We start from the raw sequence: 15,188 nt of genomic DNA, 5'->3' as shown, positions 1-15,188 counted from the left end.
CACGCCTGTAATCCCAGCACTTTGGGAGGCCGAGGTAGGCAGATCATGAGGTCAGGAGATCGAGACCATCCTGGGTAACATATTGAAACCCCGTCTCTGTTAAAAAAAAAAAAAAGAAAAAATTAGCTGGGCGTGGTGGCACATACCTGTAATCCCAGCTACTCAGGAGGCTGAGGCAGGAGAATCGCTTGAACCCAGGAGGCAGAGGTTGCAGTGAGCTGAGATCGTGTCACTGCACTCCAGCCTGGCAACAAAGCTAGATTCCGTCTTAAAAAACAACAACAACAACAACAACTAAAAAGCTGCCGTGACTTTCTTCTATGGGTGAGGATTTTCATCTTACAATAAGGTGTCAATGATCTAAACCAGCAGTTCCCAACCTTTTCGGCACAGGGACTAGTTTCTTAGAAGATAATTTCTCCATGTACTGGAGTGGGGATGGTTTTGGGGTGATTTAAGTACATTACATTTATTGTGCACTTAAATATTATTATTACATTGTAATATATAATGATGTATGTACAACTCGTCATAATGTAGAGTCAGTGGGAGCCCTGAGCTTGTTTTCCTGCAACTAGATGATCCCATCTGGGGGTGATGGGAGACAGTGACAGATCTTCCAGATTCTCATAAGGTGCATGCAACTTAGATCCCTTGTGTGCACAGCTCACAATAGGGTTCACGCTCCTATGATAATCTAATGCTGCCTTTGATCTGACAGAAGGCAGAGCTCAGGTAGTAATGTGAGTGATGGGAAGTGGCTGTCAATACAGGTAAAGCTTTGCTCACTCGCCCGCTGCTCACCTTCTGCTGTGTGGCCTAGCTCCTAACAGGCCACGGCCTGGTACTGGTCCATGGCCCAGGGGTTGGGGATCCCTGATCTAAAGGCAACTGGTTCTGGTTTGCTCTGGTTTTGAGCAGGCCTTGTCTAACTCTGATAATTGGCAAAGGGTCCTGAAGCTCCCAGGCCATCTGGAGTCCTAGTAAGCTAGCATACCTAAAGATAAACAGTTTAGGGAAAAAAAAATTTTATCTACTGCTTGAGAAAATAATTAGCGGCCGGGCACGGTGGCTCACGCCTGTAATCCCAGCACTTTGGGAGGCCAAGGCAGGTGAATCATGAGGTCAGGAGTTCGAGATCAGCCTGGCCAACATGGTGAGACCCTGTCTGTACTAAAAATACAAAAATTATCTGGGTATGGTGGCGGGCACCTGTAATCCCAGATACTCGGGAGGCTGAGGCAGGAGAATTGCTTGAACCCAGAAGGCGGAGGTTGCAGTGAGCTGAGATCGCACCATTGCACTTCAGCCTAGGCAACAGAGCGAGACTCTCTCTCAAAAAAAAGAGAAGAAAATAATTATCCATTTCAGCTGTTTTGCTTTCTCAGCTATTTTTCCAGGACTGGCCCAGTAACAAAAGTACCAGACATAAAAGCATCATGAACTGGAACTGGGAACCCATGGCTAAAAAGAAAGGAGCCAAACATCAAGTGTACTTCAATCAAACAAAATCTTGAATCAACTTGTGAAAACTGTAGTGTTTCCTGACAAGACAAATGGGCATGTTTGAAAAACAAGAAAAAAAATGATGTCTGATTATAACTAATGAATAAATGATATTCATGTCTTTAAAAATTACAGACACACGCATGCACGCACACTCACAATCTATTATCACAAGACTCTGTTCTCTCTGAAAGATCAACTATCTTTCTGTCAGATGCTTCATCAGCCTTTCACATTAACTGCCTTTGGAATAATATTATATACTTACTTTTCCCTAGACAGTTGTGAAAAGAGGGTGCAGTGGGTCAAAGGTGATGTCAGGGGTTTATGTACAGATTTTGCATATTTTTACAAATTGCAGCATTTAACTAGTTCATTACTGTGTTATTTAAATTCTTACAAAAGCTTCCAGACAAAAATAAACACTCATATAACCATGAGGAAAAAAAATTCAGAATAGAATAGAGAGTCCAAAAATAAGGTCACACACCTATGACCACCTGATCTTCGACAAAGCTGACAAAAACAAGCAATGGGGAAAAGAGTCCCTATTCAATAAATGGTTCTGGGTTAACTGGCTAGCCATAGGCAGAAGACTGAAGCTGGACCCCTTCTTTACACCATATACAAAAATCAACTCAGGATGGATAAAGACTTAAATGTAAAACCTCAAACTATAAACACCCTGGAAGAAAACCTAGGCAATACCATCTTGTACACAGGAACAGACAAAGATTTCATGGCAAAGACAGCAAAAGCAATTGTAACAAAAGAAAAAATTGACAAGTGGGATCTAATTAAATTTAAGAGCTTCTGCACAGCAAAAGAAACTATCAACAGAGTAAACAGACAACCTACAAAATGGGAGAAAACATCTGCAAACTATACATCAGACAAAGGTCTAATATCTACCATCTATAAGAAACAAAGAAAATTACAAGAGAAAAACAAACAGTACCGTTAAAAAGTGGTCAAAGGACATGAATAGACATTTTTCCAAAGAAGACATACATGTGGAGGCCGGGGACGGTGGCTCATGCCTGTAATCCCAGCACTTTGGGAGGCCAAGGTGGGCAGATCACCTGAGGTCAGGAGTTCGAGACCAGCCTGGCCAACATGGTGAAACCCCATCTCTACTAAAAATACAAAAAAATTAGCCAGGCATGGTGGTGGCGCCTGTAATCCCAGCTACTTGGGAGGCTGAGGCAGGAGAATCGCTTGAACCTGGGAGGTGGAGGTTGCCGTGAGCCCAGATAGTGCCATTGCACCCCAGCCTAGGTGACAAGAGCGAGACTCCATCTCAAAAAAAAAAAGAAAAAAGGAAAAAAAAAGAGAAAAATGAAATATACTTCAATCATTGCAATCATCCAGAGAAATATAAAAGGCAAATGTTTATTAACTGATTTCATCAAAAAACACTACCTATTCAACTCGTGAATTTATGCGTCAAGAGAACTTATTTACAGAATTCTCTCACCTCAATGTGCTTTTTTCTGAAAGATATAGGAATCCATAGTCCAGATCCACTTTAAGCCGGAGGCACTGATAAAAACAATAGAGTTATACATTTTATGACAATTCCTTGATGTTCCAAATTTTCTGGCACATTTTGCATGAGTGAATTTGGATCTCAGTTTTCTTTATTGTTTTTTAGAGATGGAGCCTTGCTCTGTCGCCCAGGCTAGAGTGCAGTGGCGCGATCTCGACTCACTGCAACCTCTGCCTCTGGGGTTCAGGCAATTCTCCTGCCTCAGCCTCCTAAGTAGCTGGGACTACAGGCGCATGCCACCATGCCCAGCTAATTTTTGTATTTTTAGTAGAGACAGGGTTTCACCACGTTAGTCAGGATGGTCTTGATCTCCTGACCTCGTGATCCGCCCACCTTGGCCCCTCAAAGTGCTGGGATTACAGTAGATGTCAGCCACCGCGCCCAGCGGGATCTGAGTTTTCTAAATTACATTTATAGCATATCTAGCCAGTGTGAGTTCTGATAAGGAATCGTCAATCTACCAAAGTTGTATTAATATATATATCCATGGAGGTGACACTTACGTCAATTAACCCTTACATCATTTCATCAGGAAACATAGACAGATGCTGCACATGAAATTAGCCCTAGGCTGGACGCAGTGTCTCACGCCTGTAATCCCAACACTTTGGGAGGCCACGGTGAGTGGACTGCTTGAGTTAAGGAGTTGGAGAGCGGCCTTGGTAACATGGCAAAACCCTGTCTTTACCAAAAACAACAAAAAATAGCCAAGCGTGGTGGTGCACATCTATAGTCCCAGCTACTTGGGAGGCTGAAGTGGGAGAATTGCTTGGATCGCTTGAGCCCAGGAGGCAGAGGTTGCAGAGAGCCGTGATCCCCCAATTACACTCCAGCCTGGGCGACAGAGGAAGACTCTGTCTTTAAAAATAAAAGAAAGGCTTTTACCTGAGAGCAAGATGGGTCACCAGCTATACTGGAGCCAGCGGTTCTCACTCTTGTCGCGTCTGTTCAAACCAGCATGGTCTGATCTGGAAATACAGCCTCAATATGTGCCGCCAGTGTTTCTGTAACTATGCAAAGGATATAGGCTTCAGTAAGTTGGAATAAATGACCTTCCTTCAAAGGATTATCCAAGGCATCTACCCAATGAAAAACTAGGATAGTTCTTTGTATACAAAATAAACATCTTTTAAAAACCTTCAAAAAAAAAAAGAAAGAAATTAGCCCTATTCCTCAGAAATGTATATATTTTTGCAAGAAATGTGATTTTATTTCAATAGCATACATGTTATTATAAATGCAATACATGTTTACTCCATAAGTAGGAAATTAACTCCTTCCCAAGTTTTAACAGCTTTCTAATACTTTTAAATGTTTTGTCTTTAGTCTCCCAACCAAATATGGCTATCGTCTCTAATCACAGTAATTTTTTTCCATCCTAGTTTCTATATTGTTCATTGATTTTTGACAATAAGTTATATAGATTACTGTAATAGTGAGAGGAATTAAATAGTACTTATTTACTTATTTGTTTATTTATTGAGATAGGGTCTCACTCTGTTGCCCAGGTTAGAGTAAAGTGGTGCAATCATGGCTCACTATAGCCTCGACCTCCTGGGCTCAAGTAATCCTCCCGCCTCAGCCACCTGGGTAGTTGGGATTACAGGTTAAAAACACCATGCCTAGTTAATTTAAAAATTTTTGGTAGAGACAGGGTGTCACTATGTTGCCCAGGCTGGTCTTGAATTCCTGGGCTCAAGTCTTCATCTTGCTTTGGCCTTCCAAGGTGCTGGGATTACAGGCAGGAGCCACTGTGCCTGGCTATGTTTGCTTTTGTTAGCTTATGATCCTCCTTTCAGTGGGAAGCCTGTCACACAACAGTTTCTCATCATGCTGTGCTCTGAAACATACCTTCACCACGAATCCTACATCAAGCAAAGCTCAGGTTTAAAATGAAAGACAAAACAAATACTTTTTCAAGAATAAAAACATACATATTGAAACAATTTGTTCCTACCACACCAGACCTACAAGATGAAAGAAAGTCCTTATGTCTGAAACCAAACGATGGCAAAATCCACAAGAAAAGACAGAGAGCACCATTAAAGATCATTATATGAATATAAAATCCAGACTAAATGTGTATTTCCTCACCTTTCTTCTCCTTACGGATTTACAAAGCAACTGTGTAAAATAATAACTAGTTGGTGAATTCTTGGCCCTACAACACATAAAAATGTAACGCATGTTTTATATTTACAAATAACACTATAAAAACCTGAGCTAACTAAATGACTACTAATGGGAAAGCAATAATTATAAGAAAGTACTGTTGGATGTGCAACCCTAAGAGTTATTACACATGAAATGAAACACCCCAGAAAGGCAAAAATATACCAGAGCTATACAGGATAAATAAGATTTTTGTTTGTTTTTGTTTTTTTCTTTTTGAGATGGAGTTTCACTCTTGTTGCCCAGGCTGGAGTACAGTGGTATGATCTCAGCTCACCGCAACCTCCACCTCCTGGGTTCAAGCAATTCTCCTGCCTCAGCCTCCCAAGTAGCTGGGATTACAGGCATGCGCCACCATACCCGGCTAATTTTTATATTTTTAGTAGAGACGGGGTTTTACCATATTGGTCAGGCTGGTCTCGAACTCCTGACCTCAGGTGATCCACCCACCTCGGCCTACAAAGTGCTGGGATTACAGGCGTGAGCCACGGCCCCAGGTGGATGAATATGGAATTTATCCATAAATCACTGGAAGACTGTCCCTGATTGTGATATTATCATTTACATGATAAACACTTGAATAATCACTACCAAAACCCAAAACAAGTATAACAAAAAATAGATCATCCCGTACATTGCAAAGACATATTATGTGAAATCAGAATTTACAGTCCTTCCTTAATTAAACATTGACTCTACATCCATTCCATAACATTATAGCCCCAAGGTTTGCTGCATTCATCCAACTTGGAAATTTCCATGTTATATCACTTATTTCTTTTTTTCTTTTCTTTTTTCTTTTTTTTTGAGACAAAGTCTCGCTCTTGTCGCCCAGGCTAGAGTGCAATGGTGTGATCTCGGCTCACGGAAACCTCTGCCTTTGGGTTGAAGTGATTCTCCTGCCTCAGACTCCCGAGTAGCTGGGATTACAGACACCTGCCACCATGCCTGGCTAATTTTTGAATTTTTAGTAGAGATGGGGTTTCACCATGTTGGCCAGGCTGGTTTTGAACTCCTGACCTCGTATCCGCCCACCTTGGCCTCCCAGAGTGCTGGGATTACAGGCATGAGCCACTGCGCCCAGCTACATATCTCTTTTTCAACATTGACTCTGCTTTTAAAATCAGAAAATTATTTCTTGTGCAGGTCATGATCACTTTTCATCCATTTCTTGAACTTGCAGCCCAAGAACAGAATTACAAGTCAATCATCTCTAATTGTTGCATTTTCTATTTCTGTGTTATTACGCTAGTACTAAACTGTTTTTATTAGTATGGATTTGTAATAAGTTTTGAAATCAGGAAGTGTGAGTTCACCAACTTTGTTCTGGCTTTTTTTTTTTTTTTTTGAGACAGTCTCGCTCTTTGCCCAGGCTGGAGTGCACTGGCATGATCTCAGCTCACTGCAACCTCCACCTCTCAGGTTTAAGTGATTCCCCAGCCTCAGCCTCCTGAGTAGTTGGGATTACAGGTGTGCGCCACCACACCCAGCTAATTTTTGTATTTTTAGTAGAGATGGGATTTCACCATGTTGGTCAGACTAGTCTCAAACTCCTGACCTTGCGATCCGCCTGCCTCAGCCTCCCAAAGTGCTGGGATTACAGGCGTGAGCCACCACATCTGGCCACTGTTCTGGCTTTTGAAGACTGTTTTGTTCATTCAGAGACCCTTGAGATGTCATTCATAAAAAAATTTTAAAATATTCAAAAATTGCTCCTAAGAAGGAATCAGGTGGTCAAACCTATCCCTAAAAGGCTACCAGGGAACAAAAAGTGCTATCTCTCAATAAGAAAATACAGGCCAGGAGCGGTGGCTCACGCCTGTAATCCCAGCACTTTGGGAGGCCAAGGCGGATAGAATACGAGGCCAGGAGATCAAGACCATCCTGGCTAACACGGTGAAACCCCGTCTCTATTAAGAAATACAAAAAAAAAACTAGCCGGGCGAGGTGGCGGGCGCCTGTAGTCCCAGCTACTCAGGAGGCTGAGGCAGGAGAATGGTGTAAACCTGGGAGGCGGAGCTTACAGTGAGCTGAGATCCGGCCACTGCACTCCAGCCCAGGCGACAGAGCAAGACTCCATCTCAAAAAAAAAAAAAAAAAAAAAAAAAAAAAACTTAGCCAGGTCAAGCGCAGTGGCTCATCCATGTAATCCCAGCACTTTGGGAGGCCAAGGCGGGTGGATCACGAGGTCAGGAGTTCGAGACCAGCCTGACCAACATGGTAAAACCCAGTCTCAAAATACAAAAATTAGCTGGGCGTGGTGGCACGCACCTGTAATCCCAGCTACTCAGAAGGCTAAGGCAGGAGAATCACTTGAACCCAGGAGGCGGGGGTTACAGTGAGCCAAGATTACGCCACTGTACTGCAGCCTGGGCGACAGAGCAACACTCCGTCTCATAAAACAAAAGAGGGCGGGCGCGGTGGCTCACACCTGTAATCCCAGCATTTTGGGAGGCCGAGGCAGGTGGATCACTAGGCCAGGAGATTGAGACCATCCTGGCTAACACAGTGAAACCCCATCTCCGGCCGGGTGCGGTGGCTCAAGCCTGTAATCCCAGCACTTTGGGAGGCCGAGACGGGTGGATCACTAGGTCAGGAGATCGAGACCATCCTGGCTAACACGGTGAAACCCCGTCTCTACTAAAAAATACAAAAAGCTAGCCGGGCGAGGTGGCGGGCGCCTGTAGTCCCAGCTACTCGGGAGGCCGAGGCAGGAGAATGGCGTGAACCCGGGAGGCGGAGCTTGCAGTGAGCTGAGATCCGGCCACTGCACTCCAGCCCAGGGAAAGAGCGAGACTCCGTCTCAAAAAAAAAAAAAAAAAAAAAAAAAGAAACCCCATCTCCACTAAAAATACAGAAATATTAGCCGGGCATGGTGGCAGACGCCTGTAGTACTCCCAGCTACTCGGGAGGCGGAGGCAGGAGAATGGCATGAACCCGGGAGGTGACTGAGCTTGCAGTGAGTGGAGATTGCACCACTGCACTCCAGCCTGGGCGACAGAGCGAGACTCCATCTCAAAAAAAAAAACAAAAAACACTCAGCCTCTATGAGCATCACTATGAGGGGGCCGAGGAGAGCAAGAGGAAGGAGTCTAAAGCCAGTAAGTTCTGGCTAGGCTAACTATGCAACACACTGCAGCCAAAGAACTTGAAGACCACAGGAGAAATGGCATTGGCTGATGCCAGGGAAACAACAGCATTCCTAGAAGAGCTCATAAAACCAAGAAAAGAAAGACTACCTTCCAGAGTAAATCTTGTATTGTCATGAATCAGGCATGTTCTAGAAGATGCCCAATGGTACCTTCCTTCATGAGTGTAGGTACTGGGGTTCGAGGCCTGGAAAGATCACCTTATTCTGGTGCTGTCAGGTCATGCATCAGTTCACGAGAACAAGTGAGGCTTCGTCTACTGAGCGATCACCAGGTTCTTTAGGACAAAAGCAAAACTTGGTGGCCTGTGTCCTGGCAAGAACATAAGAAGGCTTTCTTCTACCAGTGCTTCACTCCTGATGTGATGGAACACCTCAAAAGAGAAGGGACTGCCACTCAAGGTCTTCTTCAGAATTGACAACACTCTGGGCCATCTCTCCAATCTCTTTGTTTTGCCTAAAAGAACATGCAAATGATATTTCTGCCTCCTAAAACTACATCACTGCTGCATCAGTAGATCAAGGCATCATCAAGTGCGTTAAAGTGACTTACATCCACCTGACCTTGGGTGAATTCATGGAGTCTTGATGCTAACCTTGAATGTACCACAGTGGTTTTATTGAAGAGCTTCACAAATTACAGATACAACTGTGCTTACTGGAAAGGCTATAGATGCCCTAAAGCCCAGGACAGTCAATGCATGTTATAAGCCATCATGGGGTAAGAGAGTCAGTGATTTCAGGGGCTTCCCCATATTAATGCAGTCATTAAGAATACACAAAATGTTGCAAAACACAGTTGGTGGGGAACGCTGTTTGAAATGACTGAGGATGACGTTAAGGAACACACAGAAGAGCAAAGAGAAACTCTTAACAACTAGGAACTACAAAGTCTGCTGAAATCCACTACAGATGATGATGATCTAGAAAATTTAGAAAACACAGAGCCATTGATTTGGACACTTGAAAAGTTTGCCACAGTTTTTCAGTAGGCAAAGGTGAAAAAGAGGTATGATCCTCAAAGATCCTACAATGGAACAAAGCTTTCACTCCACCCGAGAAATAACATGCCTATAAACACCGCAAGGGTTTTTTTTAATATATAAAGCAAAGGAAAAGAAGAACTAGCTTCCTATAACTAAGAATCTGCAAAGAAGATGGAACATTCAGTGGTTACAGATCTTCAGCCCTGAAGCCAAACAGGTCCTAACATTAGTATTACACAGCCTCCTCAAATGAGTCCACATCTATAATCATAGTTGGTTCTTCCAACGTAGATGATAGTCCTGATGTCTCACTACTTACCCACAATGCCATACATCTAGTCATCTCAACACATCAAAACATTAGGTGCCACAGAATAATCATCGTTATAATCACTATACTTGGGTTATCAAGAGAGAAGACCCAGGGTTTTGGTGAGTGTTAACATATTAAACAAAAGCAATATGTGAGGGTTGAAACAAAGAAACTTTAATGTTCTGGCTGACATATACTATGTTGATAGGCTCACAATTACTGCATCTATACTGAAAACAGACTCTTTTCCTTATCATGATTCCCTAAACAATACAATAGAACAACTATTTGCATAGCTTTTTCAATGCATGAGGTATTTTAAGTAATCTAGACATAATTGAGAGTATACAAGAGGATGTGGGTAGGTTACATACAAATATGCCATTTTATAAAAGGGAGTTGGCATGGCTCACAGAGTGCTGGAACCAATACCCAGCATGTATCAAGGGATGACTGTATTGGAAAGAAACTGAAACTACTTAAAGCTTTACCAAGTGCTTACATTCACAGGGTTTATCTCCAATGTGTTTCTTACAAGTTTCTGAAATGACATAAAATAAATGCTTTCCTACATTCCATACATTTAGAGAGAATGCTAGTGAGTCTTTTTATGTCTATGCAAGGAATTGAGAGAAGCAAATGCTTTCCCACATTCCTTACATTCATACGGGTTCTCTCCAGTGTGAGTTTTTTCATGTCCCTGAAGGAAACGGGAATGAGTGAAAGCTTTACCACATTGTTGACATTCATAGGATTTCTCTCTCATGTGAATTCTTTCATGTCGTAGAAAGCAAGTGAGCCAAGAGAATGCTTTCCCACATTCCTTACATTCATAGGGCTTCTCTCCAGAGTGAATTCTTTCATGTACTTTTAAGTTACCAAAATGACTGAAGGCTTTCCTACATGTTTTACACTCATAAGGTTTCTCTCCTGTGTGAGTCTTTTTATGTTGAGAAAGGTATGTGAAACAACTGAATGCCTTCCCACATTCTTTACACTCATATGGCTTCTCTCCAGCGTGAGTTGTTTTGTGATTTTGAAATGAATAGAAATCAATAAAGGCTTTCCCACATTTACATTTATAGGGTTTCTCTCCAGTATGAGTTGTTTCATGCCTTCGAAGGGAACTGGAAATACGGTAGGCTTTGCCACACTGTTTACATTTATAGGGTTTCTCTGCAGTGTGAGTCCCTTCATGTCTTTGAAATACGCTGGGATAAACAAAGGCTTTCCCACATATCTTGCATTTGTGAGGTCCATCTCCAGTGTGCATTGTCATGTGTCTTCGAAAGCTTGAGCTATGAGATAATGCTTTCCCACACTGCTTGCATTCATACAGTTTCTCTCCAGTGTGAGTTCTTTCATGACTCTGCAGTGAACTAGGACAATCAAAGCCTTTTCCACATATCTTACATTTATGAGGTCCATCTCTCGTGTGCGTTACCATGTGTCTTTGAAAGCTTCCCAGATGATGAAATGCTTTCCCACATTGCTGACATGCATAGGGTTTCTCTTCAGTGTGAGTTGTTTCATGCCTTCGAAGGGAAGTGGAAGCACTGAAGGCTTTCCCACATTGTTTACATGTATAGGGTTTCTCTCCAGTGTGAGTTCTTTCATGTCTTAGACAAGAACTGTAATCAGGGAAGGCTTTAGAACACTGCTTACATTCATATGGTTTCTCCCCAGTATGTGTTCTTTCATGTCTTACATAGGAACTGTAAAAAGAAAAGGCTTTAGAACACTGCTTACATTCATATGGTTTCTCTCCAGTGTGCGTTCTTTCATGCATATGTAATAAACTGGGCCAAAAAAAGGCTTTCCCACACAACTTACATTTATAAGGTCCATCTCCACGCTGCACTGCCATGTGCCTTTGAAGGTTTCCCAAAGAACTGAAGGACTTCCCACATTCTTTACAATCATATGGTTTCTTTCCAGTGTGAAGCCCTTCAGGTGTTTGAAATGAGTTGTGGTAACTGAAGGCTTTCCCATATTGTTTATGCATATCTGGCTTCTCTCCACATTCATGATACTCATGTGGTTTGTGCCCAGCACCAACTCTGATGTAACAATTAAGGGATGAATGACCCAGGACGATTTCTCCACTCATATTGCTTTCACAAGGACCTACTCCAGTAAGAGTATTCTTCGTCACAATACTATCTTGAATCTGGCTAGACATTTCTCCCCATTTACTTCCATCTTTACTTTCACCAAATCTCTCTAACATACGACATCTGTAAAAAAATGGGAAATATATCACTAAAGGTCTGTCTATAAATCATTTATAGGTATTAATAGGTATTGGATGTACATTTTTAACACTATCATGCAAAGTGTAGGCTTCGTGTCCTGCTTGAACGTGAATGGATAGAATGTTGTGCAACATAACTGGACCACAGGTGTTCTCGAGACAATGATATTCATATGTGGATTCATAATATTGTTGCCATGGGAACTATTTTACAAACACTGAACAGCTATGGAACATTTAAGTATGTGTTTTTGGAGAACATTTTCTAAGAATAAATAAATTTAAGCTAAGCTTGTTCATTTTCTTTGCTTGTTTTTAAAATTTCATGTCATTCTCAAAACAGCTCCAGGGACATATCTTTTCCTTATGTGTAAATTACCTTAGATTTTTCCTGGGATATTTGTATTGATCTTCAATTTGATCTTTGAAAAGAAATTGATCTTTCCATTTCATTCCTAAAAGGTAGACCCAGAAAAATCATTATAAATTTGTACAAAATTATAGACACAGTAAGATTTTGATGTACACTGCACTCGTACAAAATGCATTCACTGAAGTACAGCTGACTCTTGAAAAAGAGGTTTGAACTGCACAAGTCCATTTGTATATACATATATATATGAATGTTCTTCAGTCTCTGCTACCCAAGACATAAGACCAGCCCCTCCTCTTACTCAGCCTAGCCAATGTGAAGACAATGAGGATGAAAACCTTTCTGATGATGCACTTCTACTTAATGACCAGTAAATACGTTTATCTTCCTTATGATTATCTTTTTAACATTTTGTTTCTAGATAACTTTACTGTGAGAATATAGGATGTAATAATATGACATAAAATGTATGTATTAATCATTGCTTATGTGACTGATAATGCTGCCCGTCAACAGTAGGCTAAGATGTTGTGGACATAAAATTATATGAAGATGTACAACTGCTACAGGAGCTGCTAAACTCTGTTTTTTTTTCCAGGGTAAACCATGTCCCCTTTCCATATTCCAAATCTTTGAACAGTGTGAATGACCAAGAAACAAATGTCTCCAATTAAATAAGTGGAAATGTGATGTCATCCTTACCTACACAATCCAGGTTCCTGATGGTTTCCTGCATCACATCTTTGTAGAGATTCTTCTGACAAGGACCCAGCAAAGCCCACTCTTCTCGGGTGAAGTTCACAGCCACATCCCCTAAAGCCACTGAGGCCTGATCCATCCCACATGTACAGAAGAGGAAGGGTGAAAATCACAGTACTGAGAATCTATACTCACTTCATACATTTGGCATGATGCTGTGGTTTCCAACCATTTTATTCAATGACATGGTAAACCCACTCTTATTCTGTCTACATTCACTTTCTCCTACACAGTAACTCTGAAGCCAGAGTTAAACATGTTTGGTAAATTAACAGTCGAATAGAAACATGCCACTTGGTGAACTAAGTGAGTGAATCACATAGCCTGGATCACCCCTAATGTCTATTTCCACAGTGGATCTGCAGTTCTTGGCACGATAAAGTCCTACTACTTATTGTACAAAAGAGAGTTACCATTAGCAGTGCTGAGAGTGCGTGTCCTTACAAACGCTTGTTCACAAAGTTGGGCCTTTCATGGTGTCTAGACAGTGTATTTAGGGGTGGGCCCCATGAGCATAACTAATAACAGGGGTGGAGTGTGGCTAAATTGTTTATGCAAAAAAATATAGTATTTCCTTAACTCCCATCTTCCTTCTGAGAGTTTGGCATTTTGTTACATACTCAGCAGAAGGAGTGCACGTGATCAGCCACTGCTAGGTTTGAATGGTTGTCCCCTCCAAAATGCACACTGAATGTTAATCTCCAAAGTGGCAATAAAAAATAAAAATAAAAGAAAAAAGAGAAAAAGGTGGCGCTTTAAGAGGCGATTTAGTCCTGAGGGTTTGGACCTCATGAATAGATTAGTCCATAATGGGTAAACGAATAAATGAGCTATCTCATGTCCTTCTGAGAAGAGAAAGAGATCTGAGCTAGACGCTCAGCTCCCTCACAATGTGATACTCTATGCCACCTAGGGACTCTGTAGTTAATTTTATTATTATCATTTTTACTAGAGACAAGGTCTTGCCATGTTTCCCAAGCTGGTCTGGAACTACTGGGATCAAACAATACCTCTGCCTTAGTCTCCCAAAGTGATGGAATTACAGGAATGACCCACCGTGTTCAGGAACCCAAAACAATTCTTTCAAGAAAAGGCCATACATTGCTAACTGAAAACCATATAACAAACTAGTGAAATATCGCCTGGGGGCCAAACAGTTCATACTGTTGCTGTGAATTAAGGAGAGAAAGTAAGCCTGGGGAAGTCTCTGGAAACCAAGAAATTTGCTGCCAGCTTTAGGAGGAGTTAGGATGAGAGAACACAGTGGTGGATTTGAGACCCTGCTGCCCACATCTCTGGAAGACTCAGAGGGGAAACGGTCGCCCTTGGAAAGAAAGAAGGGACGCAGGACCAAAGATAACACAGCTCCTCCCACACACAAACCCCACACACGAGTCTGGATTCAGCCTGGTGACTCGTCGTCACGGTGCAGCCTCCTTACCGGGTTTACAGGAACTGCGAGCCAGGCTGGAGGCGAGATTGCAGTTAGATATTAACCAGGTGCCCTCAGCCCCGCTGCCTCTCGGGGCCGCCTCCCTGAGAGTCAAGTCACAGCAGACGCTGACCACCGGCCTCCCCATTGTGCCTGGGGATAAGATCTCTGAGAGTTGCTCAGGAGTCGCCGGAGTTCTAGCTCAGATCCTCAATTCCAGTGGAAAGGCTGGCGCCAACCAGGCTGAAGACCTCACGAGGGAGCCCACTCAGCAGGAGAATACGTTTCCTTCACCTCCTGTCCCAGGATTCGCCCGTCACGTCCCCACCAATTAGCGACCCTACATCCCAGCAGCCCCTGACCAAACCCCAAATCCCTCAGGGAGGCGGATCTGGGGGTGTCCTCCGCTCTCCGGCGATTTAACTGTTTCTGCTACAGCCCTCAGCGTCTCGGTGCAGTGACTCGGGCCGCAAACCTCTGTTGGTTACAGCCGCACAATCTGGGGAGACGCGGGGCTGCGGGCTCAGAGTTGCCCAGAGAGGGCGCGAGGGCCGCAGTCGCCGCGCAGGAAGGGGATGGGACGCCCGGAGTCCCGGCTGCAGGCCCAGCCCCACTCTGCGGCCTAAGAGGGCCGAGCTACTCCAGGGGGGCCCAGGTCCGCAGATCCCGGAGTCGCCAGCGGGGAGGCCCAGTCCA

General features: G+C 42.9%; 3 protein-coding genes across 5 annotated transcripts in view; 1 reads left to right on the top strand and 2 right to left on the bottom strand.

The window, feature by feature from the left end:
• GET3 (guided entry of tail-anchored proteins factor 3, ATPase) overlaps positions 1-15,188 on the top strand; it is a 422,808-nt gene that overhangs the window by 135,727 nt on the left and 271,893 nt on the right. The gene's annotated exons all lie outside the window — the stretch shown is intronic.
• Positions 1-15,188, bottom strand: part of LOC126942481 (zinc finger protein 44) — a 414,080-nt gene that overhangs the window by 340,985 nt on the left and 57,907 nt on the right. The gene's annotated exons all lie outside the window — the stretch shown is intronic.
• LOC126942563 (zinc finger protein 799) overlaps positions 1-15,188 on the bottom strand; it is a 103,556-nt gene that overhangs the window by 85,988 nt on the left and 2,380 nt on the right. The window contains exons 1-3 of one of the 3 annotated variants that reach the window (XM_050770316.1): positions 13,004-15,164; positions 12,308-12,383; positions 10,503-11,911 (exon numbers count right to left, since the gene is read on the bottom strand). In XM_050770316.1, the coding sequence (XP_050626273.1) occupies positions 10,503-11,911; positions 12,308-12,383; positions 13,004-13,139 (1,621 nt within the window). In that variant the 5' untranslated portion in view covers positions 13,140-15,164. Of the gene's footprint in view, positions 1-9,826; positions 11,912-12,307; positions 12,384-13,003; positions 15,165-15,188 lie in introns of those variants that run through there. The other 2 variants (XM_050770315.1, XM_050770314.1) reach the window with 2 other exon arrangements.

Source organism: Macaca thibetana, chromosome 19, assembly GCF_024542745.1.
Source record: "Macaca thibetana thibetana isolate TM-01 chromosome 19, ASM2454274v1, whole genome shotgun sequence".
NCBI classification, from domain to species: domain Eukaryota; kingdom Metazoa; phylum Chordata; class Mammalia; order Primates; family Cercopithecidae; genus Macaca; species Macaca thibetana.
Note: the sequence above shows the minus strand (reverse complement) of the source record. Positions and strands in the feature narration are given on the sequence as shown.